Raw genomic sequence first — 20802 nt, 5'->3', positions numbered from 1 at the left:
GGTGGAATTCTCCTCCCTTTTTAGGGATGAGAAAGTACAGGAAATAGAAGCCCTTGCTGATTAAGGGGTTGGGCACTGGTGTGATCATGCCCTGTGCGGCACAGGAGCCTGGACGGAAGGGTGCAAGGCCTGGGAAGGTGGATATGGGTGGTGGTATGAGTCCCAGGGTGGCCAGTGTGCCCATGGGGTTGGGTCCTGGGCGTACGGCAGGCCCCAAGGATACACATTCCAAAGCAGCAGTGCCGGAGTGTACCGAGCCCGAGCTGTGCCCTGACACAGGGAGAATGACGGTTCCCCTAATGAATAGCTGTCTGAGTCTGAATAGACCTTCAGTAGCACTGGAGCCATCAGTGCGGGACATCTGTGCTCAACCGCCAGGTGTGGTCTCTGTCAAAAAGCAGAGCGGTGCGTCCGTCGGAGTAGGGAGCTGCAGTACCGAGAGCAGTGGAGGGGTGGATATGGCAGGTGTAGGTGTGCTGTTGGGAGCAGAGGTTTGATGCTCCCAGGCATCCAGGGGATGTCTCTTGGACCACTGGAGCGTGGAGGCATGTGCAGTATAGAATGTGGAGACTCCGGTCACAATGGGGGTGCAGGCCATGAAGGCAGTCTCTTTGCACAGCTGGAACAGCAGTTGTGGTACCAGTGCCTCCTCCTTCCTTTTAGCTTTACACACTGCATGGGGGAGCTTAGGAGGTGGCACGGTGGGGTCCATATGCGATGTCTCACCCAACCTAGCATGGCTTGGGGAGGAAACACTGTGCTTAGAGGCAGTCTGCAACATGGACTTGTACGGTGCCCATGAGAACACTTACAACCCTCTCACTTGGACTTGCCCTGCACTGGTGGTACTGATGGATCTGGGCAGGAGGCAGTGGGTGGAGCACTCACCACCAGTGAAGGGAGATGCACAGTCAGTTCCATCGGTCCTGGATCAGACTCCCCACACAACTGAAGACCCTTCTCCATGAGGAACTTCCAGAGTCGCAAAAGACGAGCCTCGCAGGTCCGCGGGTGAAAGGACTTGCAGATCTCGCAGAAAGATGCACCTCCCCCAAGCAGTACCAGCAGCAGTGGTGCTCATCACTCACTGAGAACGAGCAAGGGCACGATGCGCAGTTTTTGAACCCCAGAACGTGGGGCATAGTCCCCCAACAAAGTCGAGACAGGCCCTGAGCAGGGCAAGACCAACTATACTAACTATGAACTGTCTACACTATTAAGAAAAACTAAACTAGCCGTACATAGACTACAAGCATGGAGGAAAGAAGATTCCGACTCTGACCATGCAGCGGTAAGAGGGAACTAAGGGAGGGTGGCCCCACCTGGCCTCTTATAACCTCGAGCATGAGGCAACATACGACGCACATGCAGGTCAACGGACACTGCTACTGAAAACTTCCAGCTCCGTCACATGGCGTGCATGTGCACCCAAGTTTGGAATACATATAGGGACCATCACTCAAAGAAGAATTTCCCCTTTCCACTGATATCAAACTGCCATGTAAAATCCTGCAGTCGTAACAAACAGCATCAGACATTATACCTGTCACTGGTGCAGAACTTAATATTGCACATTCTGCTGCCCTGGATCTACACAGTGATATGTAGTAACATGGAGGACAGATTCCACATTTGATGGGGAAAGAAAGAAACACTTCCTGATTGGGTTGCTTAGGGTCTCAAACTTTAAAATCCTAGGGGACAGTTCAGCCACTGGTGTAAATTAGAGCAACTGTGAGGCTGCTCTCTAACTTCCAGCTGCCTGCAGCAGCCACCCAAAAAGTTGTTGTGGCAGCCAGGGATCTCCACAGCACAGTGCATTCTGGCCAAGTCCCATCCCTTGACTTGCTATTGTACTGGGGACTGAGAGGTTGGACGGTGTTTCAGCTACTTAGGCCATTCTTAAGAATGCTTTGGGCAAAGCAGCCCTACCATCGCTGAGGATCTGGCCCTGTGCTTCGAGCTGCTCAGAGGTTTGGAATATTACAAGTAGTCAAGGGGAGATGGTGCACTGGGCAGAATGCAAGTGAAGGGCAAGGTGCACAATAAAGGCTTATCCACTGGCTCTGCAATTCACAAGAATATCTTCACCACTTCTGTAAAGTTATAGAGAGAGATAGATGTGATGCACCTGAGTCTCCTCTGGTGTACACCAGTTTTACATCAATGCAACTCTATTGACTTCAGATTTGCACCGGCGTAACTGTGATCAAAATCAGACTGTGTATAGAAAGGTGGGCCTGATTCTCCACTGCACCTTAGATAGATGCAGAAAGCTATCATTCCTATTTTCACACAGTACATAAGGTGCAAGGCAGTGGAGAATCAAGCACAAGTCATACCTAACACAGTTTCTCACAGAGCAAAAAGAATATGTTCTGCTCACTGATTAGCATGTCCAGCTTCCTGACAACAGAAGGCCTGATTCATTCCTGGAGTTACACTGTTGTGAAGCTGGGGTAACGGAGTGGTGAAACAGGCCCCAACTGAAAGGTGTAAGAGTGGAACCTGACCTTAGATCCATTGAAACCATTGTCCTCCCAGAATTTCCCATCCTGAATCAAGCAATGTTCTGCTTCCTTCTTTCCCAAACTGACCCTATTAGACACTGCTGGCTGCTAAGCAAAATGGCTATTTCTTGCCTAAGAAAAATAATGTGGGAGCACTCAAATGACCTTGTATCGAAGCCTCAGCTCGTTACTGTACTGCATAAACCGTCCAACATTGTACAATTCCTGGGGGTGATTTAGGTCAGTGCGACCTCCAAAAAAACCACCAGTCCGCATCACAGTGTGCATAGCATTATGGGTAATGATCTGCTAATTGCCAAAAGGCAGTTAGGCTGCTTACCAATACCAACAGGAAAGAAACCGCCCTCAGGCACTGCACAGATTCTGTACACCAGGGCTTTCAGTAGCAGGAACACAGATCCTAATAACTAAAATAATACAACTTATAAAGTATGGCAGAGAATGCTATTGCTACTGTCCTGAGTTTCTACACCCAGCAGATGTATGTACTGGCAAATGTGCTGTGTAAAGTATTCCTAGCACTGTATTCCTTTCAATACAAGATGTTTTCTGTGTTTAATTGTCTAGCAAAGTGAGGCAGTGGTAAGATGAAAGGGTGGATGGGGAAGGTGGGCTGCCTGTCCAGACAGGGTGAATCTTCACAACCCGGAAAGCCAACGCATCACTTGTCTGGGGGACCTTTTTATTATCCCTCAATAAACTGCAGTGGAAAAAACTCCAGCACAGATCAGACTTCGTCACTATGTGCTGCAGGCTCCCCAGCAAGGCCAGCTCACACACCAGAGAGCTTTCAGTCAACTGGCAGGCTCACTAACCCTTTCAAAATGAGCAGTGAAGCAAAAACACTTGGTCATAAATACTAAAATAAAGGATGGAGGGTTAAGGTGCTGTTGTGTTGGGTTTTTGTTTGTTTGTTAGTTAAATCAGCTCTTCCCAGTAGATTAAACACATCTGCCCTATAGCCTATTTACAACATTGCTATCCTAGGGGAGCCAGAGATTTCCAGTGGTATTGTTATAATGAAAGGAATGCTGTAGAGTCTAAGGTGTTTGGGAAGCCATTGACCGAGTATCCTTTTGTCAGTGTGTGAAAAAGAACCTTATTTTTTAAATAAATATAATCTCCACCCTTTCTATATGAGCAATAATCCTGCCATCTGTTAGAACCAACAGCCCTGACTGCTGCTGCCCTAATACCTGCTCCTTCTTCAACATCACTGGTGTTAAACTACTGTGTTAATACAAACAGACAGCAGCATGTCTGCAGGGGATTCTAGCACTGTCCAGCATACAGATACATTGAAGGTAACCCTTGAAAATAACAGTTTTCTAGGCAAGCACTGGACCCTGGTAATGCCATCTGTTCCTGAAAGGTGCAAGAAGGGGTCCCAACCAACACTGCACTGCAATTTAGAACCAGCCTGACAAGCTGATGTGACCAAACTGTCACTCACATTTCAAGCACTGAAAACACCTCTTTTCTAAGTTGGTATTTTACATTCCAGGGATGATTTTTGGATAGAATTTTATAACCATTTTGTTGTTGCTATAAAAATTCTGTTTTTAAAATTCATTTCTTCACAGGACTTCCCCCTCCCACCCACTTTTTATGAGGTTGTTTGGCTCTTTAAAAAAAATACCCTCCCCTACACTCTTTTGTAAGGAAGACTTGCAGTGTTGCAAGCAGAGCATTGCCCCCAGAACACAGTTTTTTCATGAACTTAGTATTCGTAAAAGGTGCAGGATGACAACCCTGACGCCCCCTATTTATCCACAAAACAGGCTTTGCTACACTGACCTGTCTCAAACCTGAGCTGGAGGGACCATCGGTAGTGGTGAGAGCATCGGCTGGTTTCTGAGGGCCTTTCAGTCCTTGGCTTCTCTTCTCAGACTTCCAACAAGGGGGGCACTAGTGGTGATGCACCACTGAAATTCCACTTAAGCCCATAGGGGCTTCAGTGGTACAAAGACCTAGTCTCTCTGAACAGGGGTGATTTCCCCATGTGCCACAAAACAGCCATCAGATAAGAATGACTCAGACACAATTGAGTGGATTGGTTTTTAACTTGTGAATTTGAGGGGGAAAGTATCTTATCAGTCTTCTCAACCAACCAATTCTCTTCCTAGAATGCATTAAGAACAGCTCAGAATTAAGTTACTAGCCAGAATGGTTCCCAAAAATTCAAATCAAATGGCAAACGCCACAGAAATTATTTAAATTTCACTATTTAATATGAAATAAACTGCAGAAATAACTATGCATAAGACATTATGCCATTGCATACACAGTAACCTCATTGCTGTTACATGAGGTAACTATGTATCATACAGATAGATAAATTCAGCACAATAAGTAAATGGCTCATCATCTACATAAACATATACCGTAAATGTAACAGCTCTGGTTTTCCCATGCAAGTCTGTTGAACTGCCTATAATTTATACTATTGCTCATATAGTAATGTAATTGTATACTCCAACATAACTAGCACCACATCGCTCAGCTAAACAGAAAGAAAAACAATTCTGAGTAAGTTACTTCATTCATTCATTTAAATGGACTCCATCTAGTGTGTGTGAGTGAGAGAGAGAGAAAGTATATTATATATAAACATACTTGTCATTGTTTGTAATGCAATCTTAGAAGCTGGAAAATAAAATTGCATTGTCATTTTTCCATTCTCCATTTTTTAAACACTTTGGTTTTCCTGTCTTGCCAATGGAGCATTGGTCAACATGGCTGCCTTTTATTTACTTCTCCATCAAAATATCATCATTTAGTGGGAAGTGCTTAGTTAGTTAACCACATGCTGCAACCAGCAGAGGGCGCTCACACTGTGATTTCAATAAGTCATGCCAAAGTGGTGGTGGTTTCTGTTTTTTGGTGGAAAAATGGCAGACAAACATACATTCATTTGTTAGATCCCAGATGACCTTCCCCACCAGAACAACAAGTCAAAAGGTCAGTCATATTTTAGACTTTAACAAGCAAATAGCATTCCTTTAATGTACATAAATGATATTTTATATCAGCTAAATATCACAATTGATTAATCAAGCAATTAGCAAGTGCCACAGCAGTGGACATAAATGCTTACAGTCCACTCAGCACTAAAAGGAATTACTGAGAAGAGGCTATCATGCAAATTAAAATTAAACACTGTTTTATTTATTTATTGCCTTGTCCTGTTGGAATTAGCTGTAGCTCTTAGGCCCCGATGCAGTTTTAATTTTTTAACTGCTAGCAGGCTTGGTAATGGGCAGTTCTAGTCATGACAAAGGGCCTAAGGGATTTTCTCATAGAGCCGCAGGCTTGCCAGTTTCTGAATGTCTTTGACTCCAATTAACTTTAATGGGAGTTGGGGATGCTCAGCACCTCTCTGATCAGGTTCCTAGGGAGCTGCATCCAGGTACCAAAGAAGCCTTTGTAAAAGAACTAGTGCTAGGCCCCTTAAATACAAGAGGGCCTAATTCTTATTTACATAAGGCTCCTTTACACTGCCAGAACAGAACGGCAATATTCCTAGAACAGTGTAAAAGGGGCTTCAGGGCCAGATTTTTAAAGGTATTTAGGTGCCTAGTGGGAATTTCAAATGTGCTTAGTTGCCTAACTCCCATTGAAATCAACAGAGAGTCTGCTGGGAAGAGGGCAGGTGACAACTCTCCAGAGCTTCCAGATGAGGCCTGGGAGAGGAATCTGCAAGAAGCAGACATCTGCTAGGAATATGCCTCAGCTGAGGGACCTACAAGGAGCAGAAGCCTGCTGGGCACAAAGCCCCAGCTAGAAGGGCTGCAAAAGACTGTGTTTGGAGGGTAGGCTATAAGGAAGTAGACACCCTGATAAAGGACTGGGAAGGTGTTTAACTAAGGAGGAGGTTTATATGGCTGCTGAAGCCCACTATAAACTGAAATGACTAATTGAGCCTAGAGAAGATAGCTGAAACGTTTTGAGTGTTATATTATAGCAATAAGCTACACCAGAAGCCGAGCAGTATTGTGGAAACCCCAGGATTTGTGATGGAAGGAGAAACTACTGCAAAGGGTGTTGTATGAAGTTCTATGTCTGGCATATAGTTGTTTTACTGGATATCTGACACTTACAAAAATAAAAGCATCCACCTTCGTTACTGTACAGCTCTTGACTGCCTCACATCATATGGGTTCCTCTCACTTAAGAGAGTTGGCTTCAGTCACTGTACTTGCTACTGAGATTAGCACAAAAGTAACTAATGCCTGTTACCTGGTGAAAGAACTGTTTAACATCATAAATTAAGTTTCCAGTAACATTGACATAATTCTTGTAGTGCTCTTTCTAAAACCTCTAATCTGTTTCAGGGAAGCTGGTTATATGTGAAGAACATGCGCCTTCTCCTCCCAAAGCACTGCATGGTGAAGTCACATTGCTGCTAATACTATGACAGAGACCCAGAGACTGAGGAGGCAGAGTGGTTCAGTTCAAGCAAAAATGTCTTAAAGGATCACAAACATTTAGGAGAACATAGATATGAACTGGAAGGTCTCTTAGGGAATTTGCCATCATAGATGGTTAAGAATAGCATCAAGAGGCAAATTATCTCTCTGGCAAAACCAACGTGGATATGTCCTTCTCTTGCCAGGCGGAGCTGTCTATCAGCCAGGAGTTCAAAGGAGGACTGTCCCCTTTAGGAATTTGCCAAAAATTCTGTTGCTTTCATGCAGGCAGCAGCAGTTCGGAGAACTTCAATCCATCATTCAACTTTCATTATTCAAAATACGTCATCTTTTCTGTAGCAGCTTCATAACTGGACCCTGTCTGTAGGTCACTCAATACCACTCCATATATTTTAGACAACTTTAAACTGAAACCCAGTCAGCAGTTTCTAATTGTATTGTGGATGATGATATTAACAAAGACAAAACTGCTCCTTATCATGGAAGAATTGGATGCCAGCTGGATGAACAATCATCCAAATCATAGTTTAGGTAAGTACTTTTCTAGGCACAACAAATGCATATCATGGGAGTACAAATGCATTGGGGTCTTTTAGAAAACAATGACGAAGTAAAGCAATGCAATAAAGGGTAAGTCCCTTGTGTCATCAGAACTAGGATTCAATTGTTTTAAATGCCCAGATTTGGTGGAGCAAAGGAAATCCCATTTTACAGTGTTTGCCATGGAACAAGAGAGAGCTTAAACAAATACAAGCCCCAATTCAGGAAAACAGTGCCATTCCACTGAAGTTAATTCAGTGCTTTCCTGAATAGGGACGCTTTAGTGGGTCGGGCTCCCAGTCAGGGAGCATCAAAAAGGGGAATGAGAGGTTAGGTCACTTCAAAAGAATATTAAAGGTTTTGTTTGGGGGAGTAGGGGACATGTTCCCTCATACCCCATTGGTTTGATGGTTTTGATTACAATCGGGACTCACAGTTTTAGGAAGAAAATATTAACCAGAAAAAGACTTTTTGCAGGTATGGAGAAGTAGTGGGAATAAACCAGAAATTGTATACTAGTAAAACATTAATTTAGGCCAAGCCAACCAACAATTTTTTCGCACAGCTCATAGACTATGCCATCACAGCCCTTAGCTGTACAGCCCTCAGGATAAATCTCCACATTAATTGGGAGAAGTGCAAGACTGGAGGACACGGGGAGGCAGATTAGATGCAACTGGAAAAGAAAATCTTTCCTTCTACCCTCTTCTCACCACTATCACCAGTGGGAGCACCCCTCTAGAGTACAAAAACAAGATGTATTTATCTAACACTTTCCTGCTCTAGACTGCTCAGGAGCTTGGAGGGAACCTGAGCTCCCTTAAATCCTACATTGTTTCTGTAGAATTAAAACTTTCACCTAAGTACAATCATGTTTCTGGACCTTATGGTTTTAAAAAAGCCTTCTATATGGGAGCTCTATGCAGAGCTGTCTTCCTGAGTCTAACAGTCTAAAACAGTAGCTCTACACTGGTGGGAATGCCTTAATAAAAGTCTAAGGCGGCCAATTTAAATGCCAGCTTTCACTCCTGATCACTTTAGCAGAAATATCAAACTCATCTATTTATCCACAATTATTGGACACAGTAGCAGAGATGATGGGGGTGGAGCAGGGCAGGGAAAGACGGCCTATATTAACTTAACAGAAAAGGTACAGTGCTATGAGCAGTGGAATCCTGTAATAACATCTGTTCTCTCCTTGATTTGGTAGTGGCTAAGCCTGCCCTCTAGCTAAAGTTCCATGTCTAAGAGAGAAGTGAGGGCAAATGGAAAAAATCACTGGGCTTCCTACCCATTGTCTAGGGAGATACAAGGGAAGGATTTTTCCCTGCAGTTTTCCTCTCTCCTTGTCAAGGATCAACAACTATGTACGGTAGTCCACCCTCATACTGATCTTCCTGCTGGCTGCCTGCTCTGCTCAGCACATCAGGGAGTTGGAAATGAGCTAGGATCTAGGCACATTGCAGCTGGGGAGAGAAGGAGCAGAGACTGCTACGGTCAAGGATTTGGAAAGGGGAACAAGAATTTGTTATGGCAAATCCTCCTCCCTGCCCAGATATGGGGCAGGGAAGAAGAGAATCTGCTGTCTAAAATCCCTCTGGAAGAATAGTTTTGTGGGTCTGAACTCAGGTAAAGGGGGAAGGTGGCTGATGCTTCCAAGAGTGAAGCCCAGAGAGAGGCAACTGGAAGTTGCTGGGTGAGGGGGGTTAAAAGGTACTAAGGGTCAGATCCTAGAGTTTGCTACAGCGACTCTAAGCAGCCTTAGAGCTACCCTAGTAGGCCAGCTGGGGGATTCCACCAGCTCTATACTAATCTCTCTCAGCCCCCTCCTAGCCCCAACGTATGGGATGTGCCAAGAAAGGGAGGGGCATGGCCAGAGTACAGCACAATGGCACCTTGATGGCCATTACATATGATGAAACTTGCAAAAGCCTTTAGATTGGTCTAAATTTTGTCAGGGGTCAAACTGGCTCCTGGCAGCTACAGTGATTGGGGGAGACAAGGGGTGGCTTTAAAACCATCTTTCCCTTCAAAACTTTTTTCTCCAACATTTTCAAGTCCTCTCAACTCCCAATGGAGACAGGAATCAAACTAATGATTGAAATAAAAATTGCAGGTGTGAAAGAGGCTATACAACTGAACATAAGCTTTCCATTACAGGGATATTATTACAGGGATATTACCCCTACTATATTGGAGGATTTAAAAATTCTAGAGTCTCATTCTCTATGGGTTTTAGAGTAATTTCTACACAGCCCTATTGGATTCATCCCTATTAAATTCTATAGAGAATTATTGGATTTTCTCCTTTTTGCGATATATTATTTGTCATTAAGCCCAGTTTTGGTTTCACTACTCCAGGGGCTCTGTTCCCAAACATCAAAAGACCACTTAAGAACTGCACCCAACTGCTACTATTGCACGCAGCCCTGAACACTGAAAGTGCCTTCTGTAACCTCTTCTAGTAGCTGAGAGTGTGATGGGGGACAGAGAAACCCAGCAGAGTTTCAGATAAATGACAGCACAGTTACCAGAGGAAAAAGAAACAAAGAAAAACCTACCTACAAAGGCTACTGCTCCCAGCAGACCTAAAACAGTCACCTCTCTCGTTCCTTCCCCATCACCCCACTCCAAAATGTGTGTGTGGAAGGAGAGGTGTAATGTTTACATTGTGAAACAACAAATTAACCAAAAGTTTGAAACTGGCACCTAGATACTGAAGCGATGGCACATTAGAAAAGTGGTGGATAGGTTCTGAATTTAAAAAAAAAAAAATGATGTAGCCAGTTAAAATCTATGCTAAAGGGGGCAGTGTCAAATAATTTTGACTCTGCATTTGACCTACTTTAACACAGTTATATTAATCTCAAGGGGAAGGTCCTCCAAATACATACACATTTAAGATCCATTGCTATTGCTAAATGATAGAAAACAATCACTCTTATTTTCATGGGCCCTACACAAAAGCAATATTTTATTCTCTCCTCTGCCTACCTCCACAGAAGCAAGTAACAAAAACTGTTCCCAAAATCCAGCCAACAGAGAAAAACAAGAAAGCTGTGTTAATTTCAAGCTTCATTAGCAAATACAAAACAAAACCCAAGGACAAAAGTCATCATTTACCAAATGGAAAAGGAAAACAAAATCAATAGAGAAGGAAGTTTTATTTTAAGCCTTGAAGAGAATATTGTAAACAATGGTGAGCTTAAAAAAGTGTATGTACAGCAAGTATATCTGACAGTGGGGTTTTAGAGATGATAGTGTGCACTAGAAAGATCTTGTGGGATTTGTTGATAAAGTAATATTTACAGAGAAATATACAATGGGGGCATCAGGAGACTTTTATTTAACAAGAATATTACACAAATTAAATCCAGACCCTACAGTTTGAGAAGTTTCATTACAGGTGTGCATCTTGTTATATTTTAACAGAACAAAACCTGATTATTTTTAAAGGCAGTTTAACAACTGCAGATTTCCAAAAAAAATGGCAAAGTGTCCTGCTCCCATTGATGGCAATATAAGTTTTGCCATTGAATTCAGTGGGAGCTGGAGTAGGATCTACCAGTGATGTTACATTGCCTATATCTGCAGATTTGGTCCTAGGTGTTAAGAAGGGGAGGGGTTCCTTCAGATCCTGCATTCCTAACACACCCAAGATTCCCAGTGAAGTCAACTGAAGTCTTGGTGAGCAAGAAACAAGATGAAGGGTCAGGACCTTCATTATCATCACATATGCTACCTCCTTCTTGTCAATGGCAAAAGAACAGGTTCTCCCCAGATGCCATTGATAAATAAATAATTTAGTGACTAAGCAGAGATGACTCACTGGATGAGGAGGGACAAGGGAGTTCAGGCTAGCTCTACACTAGAAACGTTTTCTGGCATAGTAATGTCAGTGTGATTGTTTTGCAACATTTCTATACTGGCAAAAGTCCAGTTATATGAGCATAAAGATGCCTTTGCCAGTATAGCTTATTTTGTTTAGGAAACTGATACCAGTAGCAGCTATAATGGCAAAGCTTTTCTAGTGTAGACTAGGCCTCAGGTTCAAATCCAAGGCCTTCTTTAGGAGACTAGGCTGTTCTGTATCTTTAATTTGAGACACTCAAAACCAGACTGCACAAAGCACTGTAGGGAACAATCTTGCACTGGCCCCTGGAGATGGACTGGGTAACCAAATAGACCCTTCAATTCATCTATGAATCAATACATCTTACCAGGCTGAGAAGATGAGTAACAGTTTAAAATAAATGTATGAACTCCTTCCTTACCACACACGCTCCATAAAACTAAATTTAGGATTCTACACCTGGCACCTCACACTTGCCTCCTCCTGAGTCACCCCAGCTGCTTAAAAGAAGTTCTGCATGCCTTTGAATGTCCAATAGTTCCCAAACTAGGGCTCAATTATGCAATGGTGCTGCACTTGAGAGTGCAGGGGACTTCCACTGGGAGATTCCACACCCAGAATGCTTGAACGCTCAGGCCCTTAGATTGCAAGCATCTCTCAGAATGAGCTGCTGAGTTACTAAAATGAAATGTAGCACTGCTGCAAATTGAGATGTTCCTTTTTTAAACCTCTATTTTCAGCAGCAATATTTCCCAGAACTGGTAAAGCCAAAACTTGTTTCACTCTATAGAAAAGATACATCAATACTCCTTCCAGCCTGGACACAAAAACCAATAACAAGAATTCAGCCTTTGGGTCTGTTCTTTGCTTTTTCAACAGTATATTTGTTCGGATTTGTGCCTACCACAGTAAAGCAAATAAGCTTTAAATATCTAACAGGGAAACAGTACCAAGAATTTAGGAGAAAGTAAACCAGAACAATCTTCACTTACCACATCCAATTTGCAAAAAATAAAAATACCCAGCACATGTATGAATGGCTTCTTTAAAGTAAGAGAGAGCAGAGTTGATCTTTATTTTCATAATTAAAAAAAAGTTTTTCCTTAAAGTAAATATTCAGTCTTTATTTTACATTAAGTGCTTTTTTTTTTTTTAATTTTCACGTCTTCACAAAATTGCTTTTAAATTTTGAAGTAAACTGTATTTTAAACAAAAATACTGTGCAACTTGAGCACTTCTTTTCTCTCTTAAATATTGAAATAAATAAAATAGTTGTCTTTTTTTTCAGTTTGTTTGTTTTTCAGTCATTTCTATTGTAGATCAATTCCAGTTTGACCTGGGTTTACACACACGCATAAAGGACAGTGAAATCAAGACGTTTAACAAAGAAAAGGTTTTCTTTGTATTGCACAAGCTTAGGGCATCCCAAAACTTCTGAGCAGGTGCCAGCAGGCTTTCCACAGTCCAGGCGCCTGTGCCAGCTGGGATGGGTTGGGCAAGGAGAGGAGAAATATCAAAGCATTCTGGCTTCTCTTGGCCGTCTTCGGAAATGGCTTGCTTGAAGGATGCTGGAGTCCATGAGGGCAGGACAGACTGCAGAGGGAAAGGCAATACAAAATAAAACTAAAAAACCCCAAACAAAAAAGCAATGCTTCAAAAAGAACAAAAGCAAAATCTTCCAGTTTGGCTCCCACTCCACTTCAACCTTCTAAAATATAGTTAGACAAAACTCAGTTTTCATTGAATGTGGGTGTCCTAAATGAATACCAAGAGAAGATAAATAGGACGTGAAGGGGTTACACCCAAAAAAATCCCATTGTGAGCTTTTTCACTGTGGAACACGTAGTTACATTCCCCCCATTACTCAGCTCCTACAACTGCTTCTTCACTAGCGGTTATGGCCTTTGGCTTATGAGATCCTGAGCTGTTTAAGTTATTATTATTAATCATTTATATAAAGCCACATGTGTATGGAAAGCAGGAACACATGTTCCCTACCCTGAGGAGTTATGTGATGCCAGCCAAATTTTAGAACTCACACATGTATGTGGTAGTGACAGCCATGTGATAATTCTGGAACAAGTGAAAAACTGAATATCACACCTGCACTCCACCCACTAGTTCATCTCCCCTGGGACTAACTCCTGTATTCCAAACCTCTGATCAGTGTCAAATAGCAACTACCAGAGTCTATCATTAAAATATTTCTTTCCTCAAAATGTGAAATCCACTCATCTCCCTCACCCGCAAAACTGCAATGGTCAGAAGTTCCAGGACAGGAAATATTCAGTCATGGAGCCGTGATGCATTTAAGAATCAAAGCCTCAGAAACTATTGGGGACAGAAAGAGATGCTGAGAGACCGGGGAGTTCCCCTTTCCTTCTGGACACACCACTCATTTCTAGTTCCAGTAAATTATGAGATATCAGGCCTTAAAATCATGAAACCTGAAGTTTCAAAATTATATTATAATTTCTCTTCTTTTTCATGATACTAAAGACAGATAGAGGGATATGAATAATAGTGCCACTCAGTTGTTTGAACTCTAAAACATTTCAAAAGTTTTTTCCCTATGAAATATATATTTTACAAACACATGAATAATTACAACCTACAAATAAATACAAAAAACAGGAAGAACAGGGCTTATTGAAAGCGTCAATTTATGTTACAGTAAAACACATACTGGGCAGATCTTATTTAAGCAAAATTCCCGGCCGAGTCAATAAGACGTTTGCCTGAGGAGTAGGCTAAGCAAAATTGATTGCCATTAGCAATGAGCTTAGGCCAAAGAATTTGGATCAGGATCCACATTTTGAACATTCAGAGTTTGGGGGTGTTTAGATCAGAGATTGTGTTTAGAGACCATCTCTAATGGTCATGAAAACAATTTACCAAATTATGGGACAACAGCAGGGGGAGAATGTATTCATAACAGATGGTGTCCCAAACTGGCTGGACTCAGCCACTGTCTGGATGCAGCTCTGATGTGTTCCACGCATCAGCAGGCAGCAATCTGAGCCTCTGTCTCTAATCAAGAACCAAAGTAAAGAGCTGTAAAATGGCAAATTTGAACTCAAAATGAGAAACTAATGTAAAAGCTTGAAGACGAAACAACATGGAGGTGGTTACTTACGACAAACTAAATATCGCATCCGGAAACAAACCAGCATCTCACATTAACTAGTGTATTTACAGTGCGATTTCACTGCAGTAGCAGAAACTAACTCAGAAAGCCCACTGCTGATCCTATTGAAGCTAATGGTGAAACTCTGATTTCTGTGGCAGCAGAACACAGGAGACACTAGTTAATGTGAGATGCTCATTTGTTTCGGTAGGCGATATTTAGTTTGTTGTAAGTAATCCTCCCATAGTTGCTTCATTCTGATACAAGTCATAAAATCAGTAAGGTAGGGAGAGGGAGGAAAATATGAGCTAATTTCATTTCCATCCCTTCTTTGCCACTTGCACAAATAAAGCTCATGCTACACATTTATTTCCTAGCCATTATATCAGCTAGGTCTGTGTTAATTCCCCACCCACTCATAAATCACCCAATCAGCAATATTCTATTTAAGATTTTAAACTGTCATCTTCCAGTTAAGCGGGCCCTTTAATTAAATACCAGGAGTTGGAGCATACCAAGAATGGCCTGGACACTCTACCTGGCCTTTCCTCCCACGGGTCAGTTGCTCAAGTGGTCCTGCACTCTCGAACTCCACTAGCCCCACCTCTAAGATTCAAGGAGAACTTGCAGGGGTTGGATCAAGAAGCTGTGGGTCTTCCTGCAAGTGTTCTGAGGCCCTTTGGTATGGAGGAGTTGGGAGGTGCTTGGGAAGGTGCCCCCACATTATTTAGGGAACATACAAAAGCCTGAATATAAAACCTGAGAAACAATGGACCCTGAGCTCCAGCCTGAGCCGCAACTTCAAAGCACGGTCTATACAGCTAATTTTAGAGCCCTGCTAGCCCAAGTCTGTTGACCCAGGCTGGGGAGTTCGCTCCAAAATGTTGTGTAGGCATACCCTGAGGTTGTAGAGCGTAACATTTCCCTCGGGTTTAAGAGATTATTTCTCTCCCCCAGCCCCCACACACCCCCAATTTATGACCTGGAATTCAAGTCCATAAACTCTCTTTATGCCTTTTTGGTTTGGTCAGTGGCTTGTTTTTCTTGGGATACACAACTAAGACCGTGCAACTCCCCCACCCCTACTGAGAAGTCTGTGGTGCTGGTGGTGTCAGGCGCTTCCTTTTTCCTCTGGCTAATTACAGCTCCTCTCACATATTCTCTGCCTTCAAACTGCATGTGATCTGACTCTCCTCTCCCCCACTCCTACAAGAGTATCAATTAGCACCCCTGTGGACTTGCTTATGCTTTCATCTCTGACCTCTATGGCCAACCCTCTTCCCCTATTCTCAATCCCATGCCTCAATACCATTCAACACTCCTGGGTGTATTTAACTTCTATTCCGGTGATCACTTCCATAGTCACAATTATGGCCACTCTCCCAGCCTGGTTTTCACCAGGCACTGTTTCCTCTCCCACCACTGCATTTTCGTTTCCTCTCTGTTATCACATCTTTTGTTCAGCATCACTGTCTGTGACATTCAAACGCCAGCAATCTCTCAGATTCCTCTATTGCTCTCAACTCTCTCCTCCCTTCCTTGACTGCCCTGCACTCTGCATATTGACTCCATGACCACAGCCTTCAACTCCAGTTCTCCTTCATGCTCCACTCCTACACTACACTCTCACACTGCTCAGCCTGTCCTATTAAACCCTGAGCTGCAGCTCTCTCCTCGCCTTTGTTATCTTACCATAGCGAGCACATCTGAAGAAGTCCCATGACTACACTGCCCTCCTCCACAATACATTTATCCTTTCTTCCTTCATCTGTCAGGACCAGATCAACCCAAGGAGTGTGTACACACACACACACACACACACACACACACAATATAGCTACTGGGGATTTTGTACACTACTAATAAATGTTGGCTGGCATTTTTATACATGAGCTTATTGTGCACTCTTACTGAGGGCATTGCCCCTGCCCTGTTGCCATTAAGGTGGGCACCTAGTGGCTACAGGCACAAATTGACATATATGGTCATCATAACTTTATTCATGAAAGTAAGCCATTATTTAATTCATTATTAATATTTGATTATCATCTGTATTCCAGTAAGGCCTGGAATGTGCCAGGTACTGCTCACACAGGCAAAGACAAAATCTCTACCCTGAACAATTTACACTTAGACACTAAAACCTAGAAAAATGGACTAAAAAGGACAAAGTTCCAGCATTTCCCTTTTCCTTGTTAACCCATCTTCCACATTACTCCCATGAATCTTTTCTCCTTCAAAATATATTCAACCTTTTTTTGGGTCTCTATATATTTAAAGGAACACTGTCAAATTTAAAAAAAAAAATCACAATTCTGTCTAAAAAAAACCTTTTTTTTTTTTTTTTTGCTTCTTTAATTCCAAGTAGCCACTATGGCAGTGGTCCCCAAACTGCCTCAGGGGGCATACAGGAATGTTCAAGGCGGCACGTGGCAGGGCCCGGGCCAGCCCTCACAGTGGGATGGGCGGGGGTACCATCCAGCCCCACAACTAGCTCTGACCCCAGTCGTAACTCCACTCTGCCCCCACACCACCTCCGCCCCAGCCACAACTCCACTCTGCCCCCTGCTCCACCCCAACCCAGCTCCAGCCCCAGCTACTCCTCCCCCCTGCTCCACCAGCAGACCAACTCAGCCTCTAGCCTCAGCTCCTCCACCATCCCCAGTTCTGCTCCAGCTCCACCTTCAACCTGGCTGTGCAGTAATGGGAGTGGGGGGCGTGGACAGATTCCATTACTGGTAAGGGGGGGGCTTCCATTACTGGTAAGGGGGGCACAACAGGAAAAGTTTGGCACCACTGCCCTATAGTATGATAACTGTAGCAGAAGGATATAAGAAATAACATTTTCTTCTCAACGTATTTTTTTTAAGTTTGTTTACTTTGTGCATTTGACAGCACTTTGTGAATAAACAGTTCTACTGCTTCCTTTGTATAGTCAGTGTCCTCTGTTGCTTGTGTGGCCTTTAACACAGCAACAGGAGAGAGAAAAACATGTTTAAAATACAAAGTTACAAATGTGACTGAAAACCCATAAACATTAGCTGGGGTGGACAGGGAGAAGGGCAGGTGTAGTGTGAAAAAGTACTTTAAACTATTTTTTTTTTAAATATATTAGATTTCAAGTTCATAGCATCCTTTTAAGTCTTCAGAACTACTGGACCAGATTCTGCTCTCAGCTACATTGACACAAATCCAAAGGAACTCCACTGACTTTATTGGTATTACTCTGGATTCATATTAGGGTCAGTAAGAAAATAATGTGGCCAATGTGTCTATTCAACTGTGGACTCCATTCCATTCTATCCTCCACCCTGACTTCCATTCCTTCAGTCTTCACATTTTAATGTCTGGATTTTAATATATATGAATAAAATAACAGATAGATAAGCAAAACAATGTCTACAAGGCTATTATTCTTTCAGGGATTTGAGATAATCAGACAGCTCTGTTCTCGTGGCTCACCATCAGAAGCAAGATGGAATTTAAGCTTTTAATAAACACAGAAGCGTTTCACAAACTGCAGACTGTAGAAACAAAATATTAGAAATCTATTCCATGTATTTGTTCAAACAAAACAGAATGATTATGGAAAGAGTGAATGTTAAAAGTTCATGTTTCATTGACATAGTTAAGTCAAAATACCATTGATCTGACATTTGATCGATTATAATATGACTTGACACAGCAGTGGGAACATAGCCCAGTAGAATAACATCAGGAAAAGATTACCAACATGGGCATGCCTTAAAGGAAACTTTCTTTGGGTCACACATGCATTAATATATACTATATATATAAATACAGATTTATTTTGTAATTTTATGCAGGAACGTTTTCTACAGTTCTAAGGGCAGATTCTTAATGGAATCCAGAAGTCAATGGCATCACTCCGGATTTACACCTGCATATCTGATGGCAGATTCTGGCCATTAGTTATTTCATTCCTGATGTCAACTATAAAGATGCACAGAAGCATCACACCCAGATGTTTAATAATAAAATAAGGATTAGAGTTTATGTTAACACTGGAATGTAGCAAAAAGGCTGAAGGAGCCATAAAATACCTGTTACAAACTGTGCTGTGCTGCCCCCGCAAAAGAAAGAGAGAGTAATGGAAACAACCAGCCCCTTTTGGACATGATTTACTCAAGAACTAGAACAATGTACACCCAAAGTCTACAGTGCATGCATGTGTTTCTATCATGAGTTCTGGAAACATGAACACATCACTCAAGCTTCCCTCTTTGCGTGAAACTCTGGCTCCACTGAAGACAATGGAAATGTCATTGACTTCAGCGGGGTCAGGATCTCACCTTTATGGTTTATGTTGGCACTATAAAATGACAAAAATATATCCTTACCCCTAATCCTGCAGTCCTTGCAATGAGAGCATTGCCTGCATTAGGACTGCAGGATGGAACCTACACGCTTAATGTTTGGGTATGCTTTATTCCTAGTTATATGTATTGGGCCAAAGCCTGCTCCTACAAAACTCCCATTAAATTAATAGGGAACAGGATCTAGCCTGCTGTACATAACACAATCACAGAGTTTACTTTAAAGGACTTACTGATATAATAAAACAATAAATGGTTTGTTGAAAATCCACAGCACAAAGAGTTCACAGTGGCTGAACAACATTTCTGTTGGGACATACCTTTCAAATCTGTTGCATGGCTCCTCGGTCATGGGACAGCGCTGGGAGGGAATCACTCTCTTCTCCATTGCCCTCAGGACTTTAGTGAGTATTGCTTTGGTTTATTTCAAGAGAAGCTATTGAAAAACAACATAAAGTGCCTCACAAGACACTACAGACAGAGAAAAATCTGGGCAACAAAATGTGTGTGTGAATTTAAAAAAAAAAAAAAAGAAAAGAAAAATATAGGTGAGGTATTTTTCCTTTTAATTTCTTCAATGATTCATTCCTCCAGCTGTTTTGTCTTTGCAGAGTCTGTGACTTGCCATTTATATTCCATCCCTGTGCTTGGAAATTGCTCTCCATGAGGTGAAAGGTGAAGAAGAGGGAAAAAAAGAGAAAAAAAGCCGCACGGAGTGAGGAGAAGATGAAAAGGTTGGAGGGGAGGAGGAGGAGATCTCTTACGAGTGCAGAGGTGTCCAGAGGAATGATGGAAATGTGTTCCTCAATGTCATGGTCTTCAGAGCTGCTTGTGTTTTCAAGCTGTTAAGGGTGAGTGGTAGAGGAGCACGTGATGGGGAGTCACAAATTCCACGCGCTACAGTAAGTGCAAAATCTCACATTGCAGAAGTCATCAAACCACGGGCTTCATTGTCATCTCAAACAATCCACCCCACAGTGGTTTTTCTAGAAACAGTTCTAGTATCAAGTAGATGTCCATTGCTTTTTTATTTTTTGTATTTTGTATTTAAAAAGTCTTTTTTCTAATAATATATAGAATATATAAATAATAATAATAATAATTAAAAAATTATTTGGGTTGGGTTTCTGCTCTCCAACCCATTTGTATTTTTTGTGGTTTGCTGATATATATTAAAAGATGAGAAAATCAACTCTGCTCATTATTAAAAAAGAAAAAAAAAAAAAAAACCTAAATCCACATTTCAGGTTTCCAGAGAGAAAGAGGGGGAGGAGAAAGGAAACAAATTAAAATGAAAAAATAAAAAGTGAATCAAAACTTTCTGTCTCTTTGAAGTAGTCTGTGTTTTATACGTTTGTGCTTTCAGTGTACACACCCAAAGGGGAAAAAAAAGGGATCTAAAATTTAAAAAAAAAAAAAGTAATAATAATAATCATAGTAGTAAAAAGGATAGAAAATCGCTCAAAGAGTTTCTGTATCTGTTTAGTTATTTTAGCAGCCACCCTTTTTATTTGTAGAGGGAGAGCTGCTACCATGGCCGCCTCCTCGGCTCAAGAGAGGCTCTTCCGCATCATCCTCATCAAAGCCGTGAAAGGTCGAGGTGTCACTTTCCGATGTGGAACCGAACAAGTCCTCCGTAGTGCGTGCTGGCGCTGCTTCCTCCTTCCTGCCTTCTCTTCCCAAATGAGCTGACATGTATGATGAATATATCAGCACATGGGTTAAGCAACAGGCATCATCATTATTTTTTAAATCATCATAATTATCAAACAATGCAGACTATAAACCTGGTAGGTGTGTGTGTGCCCACAAATCAACAACAACATAGGATAGTAGAATAGCAGTAAGAAAAGGTAAAAAGGGGTTGGTTTCTCTTTTAAAGAAAAAAACCTACAATAACACAGATGCCCGTAGGTATGGCAGCGAAAGGGTTAATGTTGTTTTCCCTCTTCAAGAGACATTAAAACTATTCTCTCTTGATTAC

The 20802-nt window shown here is 42.1% G+C and overlaps 1 protein-coding gene across 9 annotated transcripts in view; it reads right to left on the bottom strand.

Moving 5' to 3' along the window:
• DPF3 (double PHD fingers 3) overlaps positions 1-20802 on the bottom strand; it is a 197312-nt gene that overhangs the window by 19448 nt on the left and 157062 nt on the right. The window contains exons 9-10 of one of the 9 annotated variants that reach the window (XR_004645559.1): positions 19139-20506; positions 12347-12947 (exon numbers count right to left, since the gene is read on the bottom strand). The exons of 6 other annotated variants lie outside the window; for them this stretch is intronic. Coding sequence is in view for 1 of the 3 variants with exons in the window: in XM_034769267.1 (XP_034625158.1) it covers positions 12868-12947 (80 nt within the window). In the remaining 2 variants the exon portion in view is untranslated. Of the gene's footprint in view, positions 1-10646; positions 12948-19138; positions 20507-20802 lie in introns of those variants that run through there. 2 more of the 9 variants (XR_004645558.1, XM_034769267.1) reach the window with 2 other exon arrangements.

Source organism: Trachemys scripta, chromosome 4 (assembly GCF_013100865.1).
Source record: "Trachemys scripta elegans isolate TJP31775 chromosome 4, CAS_Tse_1.0, whole genome shotgun sequence".
In the NCBI taxonomy this organism is placed as follows: Eukaryota; Metazoa; Chordata; order Testudines; family Emydidae; genus Trachemys; species Trachemys scripta.
Note: the sequence above shows the minus strand (reverse complement) of the source record. Positions and strands in the feature narration are given on the sequence as shown.